General features: G+C 41.5%; 1 protein-coding gene across 1 annotated transcript in view; it reads left to right on the top strand.

The window, feature by feature from the left end:
* LOC307121278 (5-hydroxytryptamine receptor 3A-like) overlaps positions 1 to 10,034 on the top strand; it is a gene marked incomplete at its 5' end in the record, with an annotated part of 29,908 nt that extends 19,874 nt beyond the window's left edge. Inside the window, 3 exons of the mRNA XM_079808810.1 lie at positions 2,164 to 2,374; positions 7,667 to 7,783; positions 8,249 to 10,034. Of these exons, the coding sequence (XP_079664936.1) occupies positions 2,164 to 2,374; positions 7,667 to 7,783; positions 8,249 to 8,466 (546 nt within the window). The 3' untranslated portion in view covers positions 8,467 to 10,034. The remainder of the gene's footprint in view (positions 1 to 2,163; positions 2,375 to 7,666; positions 7,784 to 8,248) is intronic.
* Positions 10,035 to 14,063: the final 4,029 nt, after the last annotated feature.

The raw sequence follows: 14,063 nt of genomic DNA, 5'->3' as shown, positions 1-14,063 counted from the left end.
AGGAAGCCACTTGGGACAGGGCCTTCATATGACTGTCGGTCTTGTGGACTTACATTAGCTCCCACGTGCCCGTGTCTGTTAAGCGTTATTTCTAAGCCGTTGCCGAACATTGCTGATATCTGAAATAAACCCAAACAAACTCACCTCTTTCTTCATTGTTCCACCAGCATAGCTCACTCTCCAATCCTAATCTCCCTGCTCCAACTCGAACCCTGATCGCTGACATGTGAGGCATACTAACAAGGACCCTAAATAGTAAACACTGCATTCTCAAGCAGTCATCAGCCTAAACTACAGATCGACTAACATATTGTTTTCCCAATATTTTTGTCGATATTTAGGCATTTTCCCATAATCGGGTATCATTTTTTGTAATAATGGATTCACTGATAAATGGCACCATCTTGTGACTGTTTTGAGCACGCAAGAACGCCATCTAAGCACTGCGTCTGAGGGGAAATGAGTCAACAACGAGTTCAAAGTTCAAAGATAAAATAACTTGCCTCTCTTAATGAATAAACTTAATTAACATAACAGCCAATGCGCAAGTGAGATATGCACAGATAAGATGGGTTACATAACTGTTTATGTAGTTTAAACGTGGATATCTATTTAAAAATAGAGATAAACACGTAATCCATCAAGTCATGTGCCAATAAAGACGTAACTTTGGAGTGCATGTTGGAAATAAAAGCGCTGAATGTAATTCTCTCTCTGTTTTCTATCATTAGTCTCGTGAAGTTGCGTTCATAATGCCGTTCACTCACTGGACTGACGCTCAGATGCTCCAGCATGGCCACCATATGCAGTTTTTAACAAAATTCACTTATTTAAGTCTCCTTAAATTATGTTTACATCTATCATACAACCTTTACTTTGCTAAAAACATCGAAATAATTACAGCTCTGTGGATCTCCGCAAGAGACGTTCTGTGTAAACACGCAGATAAAAACAGCACTCGGTCAGCACACAATACATTCCCTGGTGTTGAATTAACACTGTTCACTGCTCATATGGGAACCACCAGTTAAAGTAACACTGAAGATACTTAAGTGATTAATTGTGTGATGATTGTTGGAGACATCTGATGATAACGAGCAGAATCCCTGAAAGAAAGAAAAACACAAGAACTACAACTGACTTCAGCCACAGCTTTAGATGAAATCACCTGAAAACACATTACATCTCTCTTATTGCAAACCAGACTGACTTTATTTCTGTCATTTGTCTACAGTTCTTTTTGAGAATTGAAAATGGTCACCATTTTCAATTGAAAATTGAGAATTGAAAATTGGTCACCATTATTGTGATCAGTGTTGTCTTTAGTTGGATTGTTTGACTCTTAGCTTTTTTTATCAGTTTGTGGTTTTTGTAACAGTGTTAACAAAGCACATCATCTGTTGCAAATAAAGCCATAAACAAAGGTGGGCAGGTTATACAACTTTCATAGTAAAAAAGAAAAATTAACTAGTGCCTTTTTTAACCAAAAGTGGTGGTTTCTTGTTATTGATGAGCTTTCACAAAGAAAGCTTTCTTGCCAGAGACAAAACATTCTGAATTTAGATTTTTAAATACATTGTGACAAACTTTAGACATACACCCAAACATCAAGAAACGTCACTGCTTTAGTGTTACTCTAACACTCTGCTGGTGGTTACCATACGAACACAGAGTGGTGTTAATTCAACCCCTGGGAATTTACTGCGCACATGGAAAATGTGCCTTTACTGGAGGTAAACACTTTTAAAATGAAAGTTAACCAATGAGTGGTCCTCTGCTGCCATCTACTGGTTATAATGTTAATGTTGTCATTCTAATTAATAATATAGTTTTGTTCAAAGGTTTTGCTTTTGCATTATTGTTTAGACATTATAAGATTATTATTATAACATTTACAATCACATACAAACAACACATTTTGTAAAATGTATCACTTCATTTTTATCAGTTGTGCCACATTATGTTTTACACAAAGGGGTCGGCTAGACCCTCACAGCATAGATTGCATAAGGGTCTTAAAACACTTGTTAGTTTCTGCTTGCAGTTATATTTAATTTATGTATTCTCTTAGTGTTCTTAATGTTAAAGTCCATCATGATAGTAATGCTCTCTCTCTCTCTCTCTCTCTCTCTCTCTCTCTCTCTCTCTCTCTCTCCATGTCAGATCACCATAAAAAGGAGACCTCACCTGTATGTCATCAACATTATAGTACCAGTATTTTTCTTCCTCATGCTGGATTTGATCTCTTCCTTCTTTGACACAAGTGGATCAGAAAAGCTGAGCTTTAAAGTGACTTTGCTTGTGTCTATTTCTGTGATGCTGCTGATTCTTAGAGAAATGCTGCCCTCTACGTCTAGACAAATCCCTCTCATTGGTGAGTCTAAAATAGACCTGATTATTTAATAGTACTTATTTTTTAAGGATACAATCGTATAATTGAATATCAAATAAAGACACAACAATCAAACAATACCCAAACATTGAATCAAGGTTGAAACTTAAAATTGATTTTTCATCAGGTTTGCAGTGCACCCTGAAATAATGCTTTTTTTTTTCAATGATGAAAAACAGATCAAGATGGACATAAAATGTAATCAACATTGAAACAATATCAAATAAATCTTGCTTTTATGTACAGCAGGATAGAATGCCAGTATTAGAGTAGTAGAGTTGCATGTCTTATGTTTATTTTTTTGACAGCAAAATCCCCAGTGTTAAACGAATACCCTCAGTGTAAACATGTGTCCACAACAGTATATGCTAATGATATAATTGGGATTATTTAAGTGATGATTGACCATAAGTGGTGACATCTGAGGCAAATAAGCAGAATGACTGAAGGAAAGAGAAACAACAAGAACAGAAAAAAGAGACAAAACTACAACTAACTTCCAGTTATTACACATTATTACACTTCTTACTAAACAGTTTACGTTTAATTCTGTCAGGCGTCTACAGAAGATCTTATTGAGTGTAATGAAGTTTGTTGATATGGGAAGAAGGAGGCGGAAACTGGCGAACATTTAAAGACTAATAATTAAACACAAACTGAAAGTAAAAGCAGCAGCCCAGCACGGACGACTGTTGCGCACACACATAACAAAACGTAAATAAAATAGGGGAAAATTTAAAAATTAATCGTTTCTTCGTTGCATCGCGATGCAGACGAGGGCGATTCGGTATCGGTTCAGAAATAGACCATAACCGATTATAATGTACTGATTCTTTCCTGACGTCATTTGTCGCGTACAGGCTTTGTCGCGGTAGCACACAATGGCAGAGGGAGGCGAGTAGGAGTAATTTAAAATGCTCCAACTACTTTAAAAGCAGACATCTGGGCACATTTCAGCTGTTATGAACAACCTGGTAAGCACGACCTGGAGAAAACACACGCTGTGTGTTAATCAAAGCTATCTGATTGATCAAAATTTAAGTTAGGCCTACACTTGGTCACATAAATGTATCTCTGCAAAACAGGCATAAATCCAATCTTCAGTTCCCGCACCATATGCTGATTTGTTGGAGTTCACGTAACCGAAAACAACAGATATGAGCTGCATTTTATTGATCATCAGCTCATTTCACAATCAAAGACCGCAATAGGAGAGCGCGTGGAACCAGCACTGGTCAGATCAGTCAGTTTCTTTACTTTTAATGAATATGATTGTATGTTGAGCACCTGCGACTTTACTTTCGGTAGTTTGTGCGTTTGCTTAATGAAGAGATACTCAGCTGCTCGCCTGCAGCGATGCGTGGTTCAGTAACGCTGTCATATCTGGCTATGTCTTATAGCCCATAACACGCGCTCACAAATTTACATATGTGGTTTCAACAACCAGATGCATTTAGACTTTAGTATTGACTGTATTGAGCTCAGATCACCTCCTGAAGTGGCTTTTAATATTTTGTGTAATTGTTCTAAACGCTCCTGTTGTCTTCTGTGCCCAGACTTGAGTTTTGTTTGATACATTCAAGAAGCGTGTTTTCTTTGAGCAGGTAAAATTAAAGGTTCAGTTCATAAAACTGACTGACAAAATTGTATACATGAGGATGCAGTGCAGCGTCAATACATTGTGATGCATCGTGATATCGAATTGAACCGAACCGAATCGATGGCATGATAATCGTAATCGAACCGAACCTTGAGACCAGTGTAGCTTCACACCCTTAAAATATAACTCAACATAAATCCAGGCCTGGTCCTCTCTCACCCTTCACTGGTGTCGCTTGTCCTTATACAGTGGGGAGAACAAGTATTTGACACACTGCAGATTTTGCAGGTTTGCCCACTTACAAAGCATGTAGAAGTCTGTAATTTGTATCATAGGTACTCTTCAACTGTGAGTGACGGAATGTAAAACAAAAATCCAGAAAATCACATTGTATGATTTTTAAATAATTAATTTGCATTTTATTGCATGACATAAGTATTTGATCACCTACCAACCAGTAAGAATTCCGGCTCTCACAGACCTGTTAGTTTTTCTTTAAGAAGCCCTCCTGTTCTCCACTCATTACCTGTATTAACTGCACCTGTTTGAACTCGTTACTGTCACAATCCTCTCCTGTCCTGGACTCCATTCCCCAGAATGCTCCCTGCCTCACACCTGTTTGCACTTCCTCATCATCTCTCTTGCACCTGGTCGTCTTGTCATTAGCACTCCTTTATATTGCACTCACTCCCGGTCCGTTCTTAATATTGTTATGTTCCTTGAAGTTGGTGTTGTATGTTTTGTTACCATTTAATCCCCTCGTTAAATAAACACATCTACTGTTGGAGGTTCGATTCAGACTCTTCCGTGCTGCATCCAACATCCGTAACAGAAGAACGGACCCCTAATGCTACAGACTTCTAACACAAAGATGGGCATCTTCCTGGGTACCTTTTCCCTAGTCAAATCTATTCATTTGATTATGTTTCTTAATTGTTCTGATTTTGAGTTGAGAGGTTCATGAGAAAAAGTGTCTTCCTCGTCCAGTTTCCTCCGCATATTCCTCCAGAGGGCCTCACTGTGATGTCCTGCCTGCCCCAAAGCCCAAATGGCCGAGAAGGAGGGCCACCGAGAAAAACCCTCGTCTCTTGCCAAGATGGCTGCCACCAGATCAGAGCCTGTATCCCCGGCTAAGATGGACGCCGCCACACAGGTGCCAGTAAAAGACGGGTGGCTTATGGACTTCTGGAGTAAACCAGTAGAACCCGCTCCTAGTCTCCTGGACTCCGTTCCTAGTCTCCTGGACTCCGCTTCTGCTCTCCTGGACTCTGCTCCCGCTCTCCTGGACTCCGCTCCAGGCTTCCACGAGGCCGCTCCAACCTTCCACGAGGCCGCTCCAACCTTCCACGAGCCCGTTCCAGCCTTCCACGAGCCCGCTCCAGGCTTCGATGAGGCCGCTCCAGGCTTCGATGAGGCCGCTCCAGGCTTCGATGAGGCCGCTCCAGGCTTCGATGAGGCCACTCCAGGCTTCGATGAGGCCACTCCAGGCTTCGATGAGGCCGCTCCAGGCTTCCACGAGGCCGCTCCAACCTTCCACGAGCCTGCTCCAGGCTTCCACGAGCCCGTTCCAGCCTTCCACGAGCCCGTTCCAGCCTTCCACGAGCCCGCTCCAGGCTTCCACGAGGCCACGAGGCCGCTCCAGGCTTCCACGAGGCCGCTCCAGGCTTCCACGAGGCCGCTCCAGGCTTCGATGAGGCCGCTCCAGGCTTCCACGAGGCCACTCCAGGCTTCCACGAGGCCGCTCCAGGCTTCCACGAGGCCGCTCCAACTTTCCACCGGCCTGCTCCAGGCTTCCACGAGCCCGTTCCAGCCTTCCACGAGCCCGCTCCAGGCTTCCACGAGGCCACGAGGCCGCTCCAGGCTTCGATGAGGCCGCTCCAGGCTTCCACGAGGCCGCTCCAACCTTCCACCGGCCTGCTCCAGGCTTCCACGAGCCCGTTCCAGCCTTCCACGAGCCCGCTCCAGGCTTCCACGAGGCCACGAGGCCGCTCCAGGCTTCCATGAGGCCGCTCCAGGCTTCCACGAGGCCGCTCCAGGCTTCCACGAGGCTGCTCCAGGCTTCCACGAGGCCGCTCCGGGCTTCGATGAGGCCGCTCCAGGCTTCCACGAGGCCGCTCTAGGCTTCCACGAGGCCGCTCTAGGCTTCCACGAGGCCGCTCTAGGCTTCCATGAGGCCGCTCTAGGCTTCCGCGGCTCCAGGCTTCCACGAGGCCGCTCCAGGCTTCCACGAGGCCGCTCCAGGCTTCCACGAGCCCGCTCCAGGCTTCCACGAGCCCGCTCCAGGCTTCCACGAGGCCGCTCCAGGCTTCCACGAGGCCGCTCCAGGCTTCCACGAGTCCGCTCCAGGCTTCCACGAGCCTGCTCCAGGCTTCCACGAGGCCGCTCCAACCATCCACGAGGCCGCTCCAAACTTCCACGAGGCCGCTCCAGGCTTCCACGAGGCCGCTCCAGGCTTCCACGAGGCCGCTCCAGGCTTCCACGAGGCCGCTCCAGGCTTCCACGAGGCCGCTCCAGGCTTCCACGAGGCCGCTCCAGGCTTCCACGAGCCCGCTCCAGGCTTCCACGAGCCAACTCCAAGCCTCTATGCCTCCTACCCGCTTCTAGTCTCCTGAACTCCGCCCCTAGTCTCCTGGACTCCGCCCCTAGTCTCCTGGATTCCGTTCCAGACTGTCGAGAGCCCGCTCCAGCCCACAAGGTGGTCCCATTGGGTGAACCCTCCACACCACCCCTGAAGCTCCCCAAAGAAATTTTTATGGCAAGAACCCATGGATGGGGAACATGGGGGTGGGTCTCCTGCTCCGCCCAATTCTCCTGCTCCACCCAGGGCTCCTGCTCCTGCTCCGCCATGGCCACCCACGGCTCCTGACCCGCCCTGACGCGCCCCCCAAACTTTGGCGTCAATTCAGGCCGCGTTAACCAATCAGGAGCCTGCTTGCTGCTGTCACGTGGTAAAGTGACGTGATGAGAAACTCTGAATAATTTAAAAATACTACTATTGTATCACAAAATATAGTTTTAAGACTTTCAGGAGATAATGTAGTTTTTTAAAGCTCAAATCTGTGGTTTATTTATAAAGATTGCCTATTTAAAAAAAAAAATCTTGCGTTTTCGGAGTTGTGAGATCCAGGCGATCACCAGGCGCTCAGCGCTCATTAACCCCGGCGAGAGCAGCCTTTCCTCGGCCAGTCCTTCTGACGTCTGCCGCTGGCTCTGATGTCCTGTAGTGGTTCAACATGAGATATAATTCATCTTGTGTAGATCCAACAGCCCATCTTTGCTCTCATGAATCTATCATTTGTTGCCTGCCAAATCGTTTTGACTGAGGGCAAAGAGAAGTTTGTCGATGGGCGCTCTCTTGCTCTCGCTCTGGTTGACGTGCACACGCTCATCTGAGAGAAGTGCCCATACAAGCAATCCCGCCCTTTAGGACCTCATACAGGGCCATACTCTAAAAAACTTTCCAAAACTTGTTTGAACCATGAAGGAGAGTATTTAGCACAGAAACACTCCGTCATAAGTCCAACTCATTTTTTGAAATTTTGGCCATGTTTAGCATGAGAATCATCTCTTTAACAGTGTATATAATTCAGAATGCATGAAATAGCATTAGACATCCCCTTTAAAGGCATCATTAAAGGAAAGCTGATGCAGTCATATTTTGCTGTTTTTCACAGGGGTTTTCTGCGGTGCGGTTTTCTGTCTAATGGGCATCAGCATTGCGGAGACTATCCTTGTGAATTATCTGATGGTTAAAGGAGATGAGAAGAGATCCGTGGGAACAACAGCTGATGGTAAGAGTTGACACCGCGTCTGATTATGAGGAACATTTTCCTGTATTTTAAACTTTTACTTCACAAATTAAAATGTATTCGTTTATTAGTAAGATTTGTTTGCTTTGTCACTTTGGCACATATGCAAAGAAACGCAAATCAAATTAATCTTTGAGTAAATTACACTTCATGAAAATCAAACAAAAAATATGAACATGTTCCGGCATCCTTGTGACCATAAAATAGATGGTTTGGAAGGATGGATGAAAATAGCATTTGAAGACTGAAATTAGCATGTGTAAATCCATGCAATTGTATATGCGAAAAAAACCCACACTAAAGCCACATATGAAATTAATTTGTTGTTCTATAATGGAGTATCAGCAAAGATTCCCCGTCAAAAAAAATTGTATGTGAGATTATGCAGACAAAACAAGACAAAAAGTGTTTATCCAAGGCCATGCTTTGCTTTTTGTCCTCTCATAGACAGTTTAAGAGGCCAGCAGAACCCTCCAGACTCAGTTAGAGATCAGAGTCTGAAGCAGATCCTCAGCGAGTGTTGGGCTGCAACTCGAAAACACCAACGAGAGAAGACATGTCTGTCCTGGACCGCAGTGGCAAGAATCATACACATGATCTTCTTGTTTCTTTATTTAATCACTGTTATTGTGCTTCTGTCTGTGCTTGGGGCGATTTGGATTTGATAGTGATGTCTAATATACACAAGATAACTTTTATGCAAAGTTTAGATATAGTTTATATAGAGTTTAACACACAAGAATATGTGCACTGTTAGACATTTTATTGTATTTTTGCGGTAACTTACTGGCAGCACTATTGCCAGTAAGTTACTGTAACTGCCCCTTTACAGTAGCTTACCTGTAAATGTGTTTAATAGAATTAATCTTTAATTTATACAGTCAAACATGCAATGTTATTTTACATTTGATCAATTTATGTACCTGAAAACTAATGTTAGACGTAGGCCTACCTGAAAAACATAGCTTATTTTAATAGTATCTGCTCAATAGTATTTATTTGTGCTGCTGCTTGTATTTAAATTATTTGTTCTTATTATTTTCTTTATTTTGATTTGACAGTAGTCCTTTTTTCCCTGCACAGCAAATACTGAACCGTACCGAAACCGTGAACCTAAAACCATGATACAAACCGAACCGTGAGCAATCTGTACCGTTACACCCATAGCGTAACGTATGCGAGGGGGTGCCACAAAATGGAGAACATTTTCAAAGGGTGCCATGACTGAAAAAAGGTTGGGAAACACTGGCTTAGGCTACTATCGAAGAAGAAGAAGACTGTTGCAGCGGCGGGCGGGAGGAAGAGGGAAAAAGTAGCGGGAAGTGAACTTCAAGGAGAGTAGAGTAGATGAGTGTGATGTGCGATGATGGATCAGGACGATGACGGCCAAAATCAAAATATATTGTGTAGTTATAAACTCTTTAGACTGTTAATGATTAGTGCTTTTTTTAAGTTTGTGGGTAAGAATCAAGTTTAAAAAAATCCCTTGTTTTGTGGATGGATTCTGGGAAATCTCCCTTATTTTCAATGTTCAATGTTGACAGCTATGCAGTCAGGAGTGAGTGAAGAGACACCAGATTGGCGGGCGCAGGTCGATGTAAATATACATCCGTGAAGCAACAATTGTGAAAAAGTCACCGGGAGCCGTTGTCATGACAAATCGGGTCCCCCTGTGAAATAGTGTCCGCTTAAGACCCCAGAGCGATTCTATTGGCTGAAAGGACTTTTAATGGGTAATCTGTTCAGAGCCTGATTACCATTCTAACAAAATCACGTTTTGATTTTTGTCGTTTAAATTGTGTTAAAATAGTCTTAAACGTCTTGCAAATCATGTTTCATATACTAGTATATAACCGAAGCTACAAGTAACCGAAGCACTTACCCTACATTTTAAAAGCCATAGCCCCGCTTTAACGTTTATGCTTAAAAAAAAATATATATATAATTTGTGCACCTGATCTACTGTATATTAGTGTTTTTTTATTAATTATTATTTACATTATAGGTACATTGCTATGTTATGATTTTGTATTGGTGTTATTACTTAGTTTATCAATTGAAATAATTTACAATATGTTAGGCATGTTATTGCTCCCATTAAAGCAATCAAGCAATGTTTTTAAACAATTGCTTGTCCAGAACCATGTATTAATTACTGTATTATATTCTGTATCGATTTATGTTAAATTTATCTGTACAGTATATATTTCTCTAATAAAAAAATATATATTGGATTGTGTGTTAAATACTGTAATCATAATTATTGTAAGTTTAATGTAATATTGTTTAAGTGAAACAAATTACATTTAGATATGGTTCTGCTTCCAATTTGTTTCATTTATCAATATACTCCTGGGCATGCGTGGCACGACACAGCTTCTGGGGTACAGAGAAATATATTATGTTTAGGAACTGATAATGTAATAATTTTAGATTGTAGCTCATTATATCCCTTATTAAGTCCCAGTGTATTCAAATGTCACTTCATATCAAACATTGTGTAGCCGCAGACCAATCAGAGTGCCTATGACCACCCCTGTCCACAACAGGCATGTGTGTTGATGGGTGGCAACCCTAAATGCAGTGCTTGTTTTCAATAGTATCTACAATACCTCTGCCATTGGGTGTTGCAAGAAGGATGTCTCTTATGCTCTAAAAAAATATATACATTTTTTGTTTAAATTATTGTGTTATTTTTTTTTAGAAAAACATTCTACAAATTTCTTTAATTCATGCAAAAAAAAAACAATAAAAAAACAAGGCCTTTTCTGGCAACAGTCTGGTACCACAACAAGAAATCAATAAACACACACAAACTTACAAATGCTGCTACTTGCTCCACAGCTATCCTGTGCTGCTGCTCCCTTGATATAGTAGGTGTAGTTGCAAGCTCTTCAGTTGATTCCTTTAATAAAAATTGAATGGTAATGCATTTTTATAGCATGTTAGTTCTGCACGATATATTGTTTCAGCAACGATATCATGATGTGCACATTCACAATTCTGTTAATTTGACTAATACATCTTGTAAGTTTCACTGAAAAAATGGTTATGATGACAACAAATAGAGAAACCCTCTCAGTGTATTGTGATGTGCCCATGATGACTTAATTGATATTTATATTAATAGAATATGGTTTACAACTGCAAGAGGTAGTATTTGGTAGAAGGTGTAGACAAGCATAATTTAAAGGGTTAGTTAGGGTCATTTACTCACTGTCATGTTGTTCCAAACCCGTAAGACTTTCGTTCATCTTCAGAACATAAATTAATATCTTTTTGATGAAATCTGAGATTTGTCCCTCTTTTGACAGTCTTCACAACTAGCACTTTGAAGCTTCAAAAAGTTCATAAAGAGATCGCAGAACTAATTTATATGAATCGAGCGGTTTAGGCCACATTTTCTGAAGAGACACCATCGATTTATTTGATGAACAGATAGAATTTAGGCTCACGCACATACATACAAACATTCAACTCACACATCAGTTGTGGTAAACAGAAGCTCAAGAATGTTCGCTTGACGTGTGAGAATCAATGAAGTTCAGGTTTATTCTCGCTGGTCAGGTTGAGCTTTTTATGCTCGCTGATCAGTTAATAAACAACTAAATTCAATCTGTTCATCAAATATAAATCGATCGCGTAATTTCAGAAAATGCAGACTAAATCGCTTGATTCATATAAATTAGTTCTGCGATCTCTTTATGAACATTTTGAAGCATCAAAGAGGTAGTTATGTAGACTGTCAATAGAGGGACAGAAAGCTCTCATATTTCATTAAAAAGATTTTAATTTGTGTTACGAAACTGAACGAATGTTTTACGGGTTTGGAACGACATGATGGCGAGTAATTAAAGGGTTAGTTCACCCAAAAATGAAATTTCTTTCTTTAATTACTTACCCTCATGTCGTTCGACACCCGTAAGACCTCCGTTCATCTTCGGAACAGAAATGAAGATATTTTAGTTGAAATCTGATCGCTCAGAAAGGCCTCCATTGGCACAATGTACGGTTCACTCTCAAGACCCTTAAAAGGTACTAAAGACGTCGTTACAAAGTCTATCTCACTACAGCGGTTCTACAATAACTTTATGGAGTGACGACAATAGTTTTTGTGCGCAAAAAAACCCTAAATAACGACTTACATAGTGATGACGATTTCAAAACAAGGCATCATGAAGCTTCGAAGCGTTATGAATCAGTGAGCCGAATCATGATTCGGATCGCGTGTCAAACCGCCAAACTGCTGAAATTTGGCGATTCAAACTGCTGATTCGACTCGCTGATTCATAACACTTCAAACCTTCATGATGCCTTGTTTTGAAATCGGTCATCACTATATAAGTCGTTATTCAGGGGTTTTTTTGCGCACAAAAACTATTGTCGTCACTCCATAAAGAACCGCTGTAGAACCGCTGTAGTGAGATGGACTTTGTAACGATGTCTTTAGTACCTTTTATGGGTCTTGAGAATGTAAAGTGCCATTGTGCCAATGGAGGCCTTTCAGAGCCATCAGATTAAAATATCTTCATTTCTGTTCCGAAGATGAACGGAGGTCTTACCGGTTTCGAACCACATGAGGGTAAGTAATTAATGACAGAATTTTCATTTTTGGGTGAACTAACCCTTTAATGTTTAATTATTTGAGTAAACTTACCCTTTAAACCAGGCATTCTCAACCCTGGTCATCGAGGGCCACTGATCTGCAGAGTTTAGCTCTAACCCTAAATCAAACGCACCTGAGCCAGCTAATTAAGCCTTTCAGGATTACTGGAAAGCTACAGGCAGGTGAGTTTGATCAAGGTTGGACCTAAACTCTGCAGGACAGTGGCCCTCAAGGACCAGGGTTGAGAACCCTTGCTATAAACTAATATTGTTTTTGATCCCCCTCTCCCACTTAAAATAGCCTGTATCTCAGAGCAATGTAATGATTATTTTCTTTCTCCTTAAAGGACATCACAATATGTAGAGGGTGGAGATCATCAAGAGAATGAATGTCCACCAATCAAGTGCAGAAGAAGGACACACAGAGAAGGCAAAAAAATGTCTCTCAAATCCAGCGGTGTCCAATTTTTTCACAATGAATTTGACTTCTGAGTCAATGAGCACGATGCTCTGAATGGTCGCAAACTGGGGCTCACCATCAGCAGAGTGAGACACAAAAAGTGTAGTTTCTGACCTGTAAGTAGGCTAGTTCCTTTGCATTTAATCCAAGATGGCAAATAGACGTCTGAGAACAATGGAATTCCCTCAAAACCACATTTCACTTTCTCAAAACCCTCTATAGATTCCAGGAGTGTGGTGTATCCTGGACCAACTTCAAAGTCATGTGGTGCAGTGCACCACAATCAGTGACAACAAAGATATAAAATATCTTTCATTTAAAAAGAAAGGGGGAAAAATAGGACAAAAGCATTACAACCTTTAAAAATAAAACTAGTTTCAGAGGTCTGATGTCATTATAACTACAGGTGGTCCAACGGTTCAGGTTTAAAAATCTGACTTGCATGAGACGACTGCCTCTTTTCCTTTGGGTTCTCTTAAATCTGAAAAAGAAAGCATGATATTACTTAAGAACAAGTCAATTCAGTTGTCATACATACAGTCACATTCAAGAATGTTAATATAGCTACTAATCAAAATATGATTCACTTAAAAAAGTTGCTCAACACAAAATATTCAAACTATGATTATAGATATAGTAGTATAGTGTTGGGGTAACAGTTTAGGACACAGGACCAGTAGTGAAAAATGAATACCAAGAGTCAGGAGTTAGATTAATTAAAGAAATATTTACTGAAGAATAGTTTGCAGTTTCATCAGCAGAAGGCAGCTTCAAGAGGAGTTCGTAGGCCGCGCTCCCTCTAACAGTCTCCCCACCTCCGTCTAACGAACATACAATTTCTGAACAGTTATACTGTTTTCATGGTCTAGACACGTCATTACTGCCATGTGGAATGATTCTGATTGGCAGAGAAAATGCCCAGTCACGGTAAATTTCCACACAAGGATAGATAGCAGAGCATATCACTAAAATGGGTAGACTAGTTGTCGCCCCATGACTAGATTTTTAGATCACAATGACCCAGGAGGTCATAGAAAGACGTCTTCAGGTCTGGTGTCGTGTGCAGAAAACGTCCATCTTCAAGATTGGGCCTGCACCGATCATGCAAAGCACACACAAAAGCTCCAGAGAATAACAGTTCCCTCAAGGTTGAGAACTTCTTAACTAACTATCAACAAGGCACTTCTCCAAAACATG

The sequence above is a fragment of the Gobio gobio genome (genome assembly GCF_949357685.1).
Source record: "Gobio gobio genome assembly, chromosome: 25".
NCBI classification, from domain to species: domain Eukaryota; kingdom Metazoa; phylum Chordata; class Actinopteri; order Cypriniformes; family Gobionidae; genus Gobio; species Gobio gobio.
The sequence above is the reverse complement of the archived record's forward strand: the minus strand, read 5'-3'. Positions and strand labels throughout refer to the sequence as shown.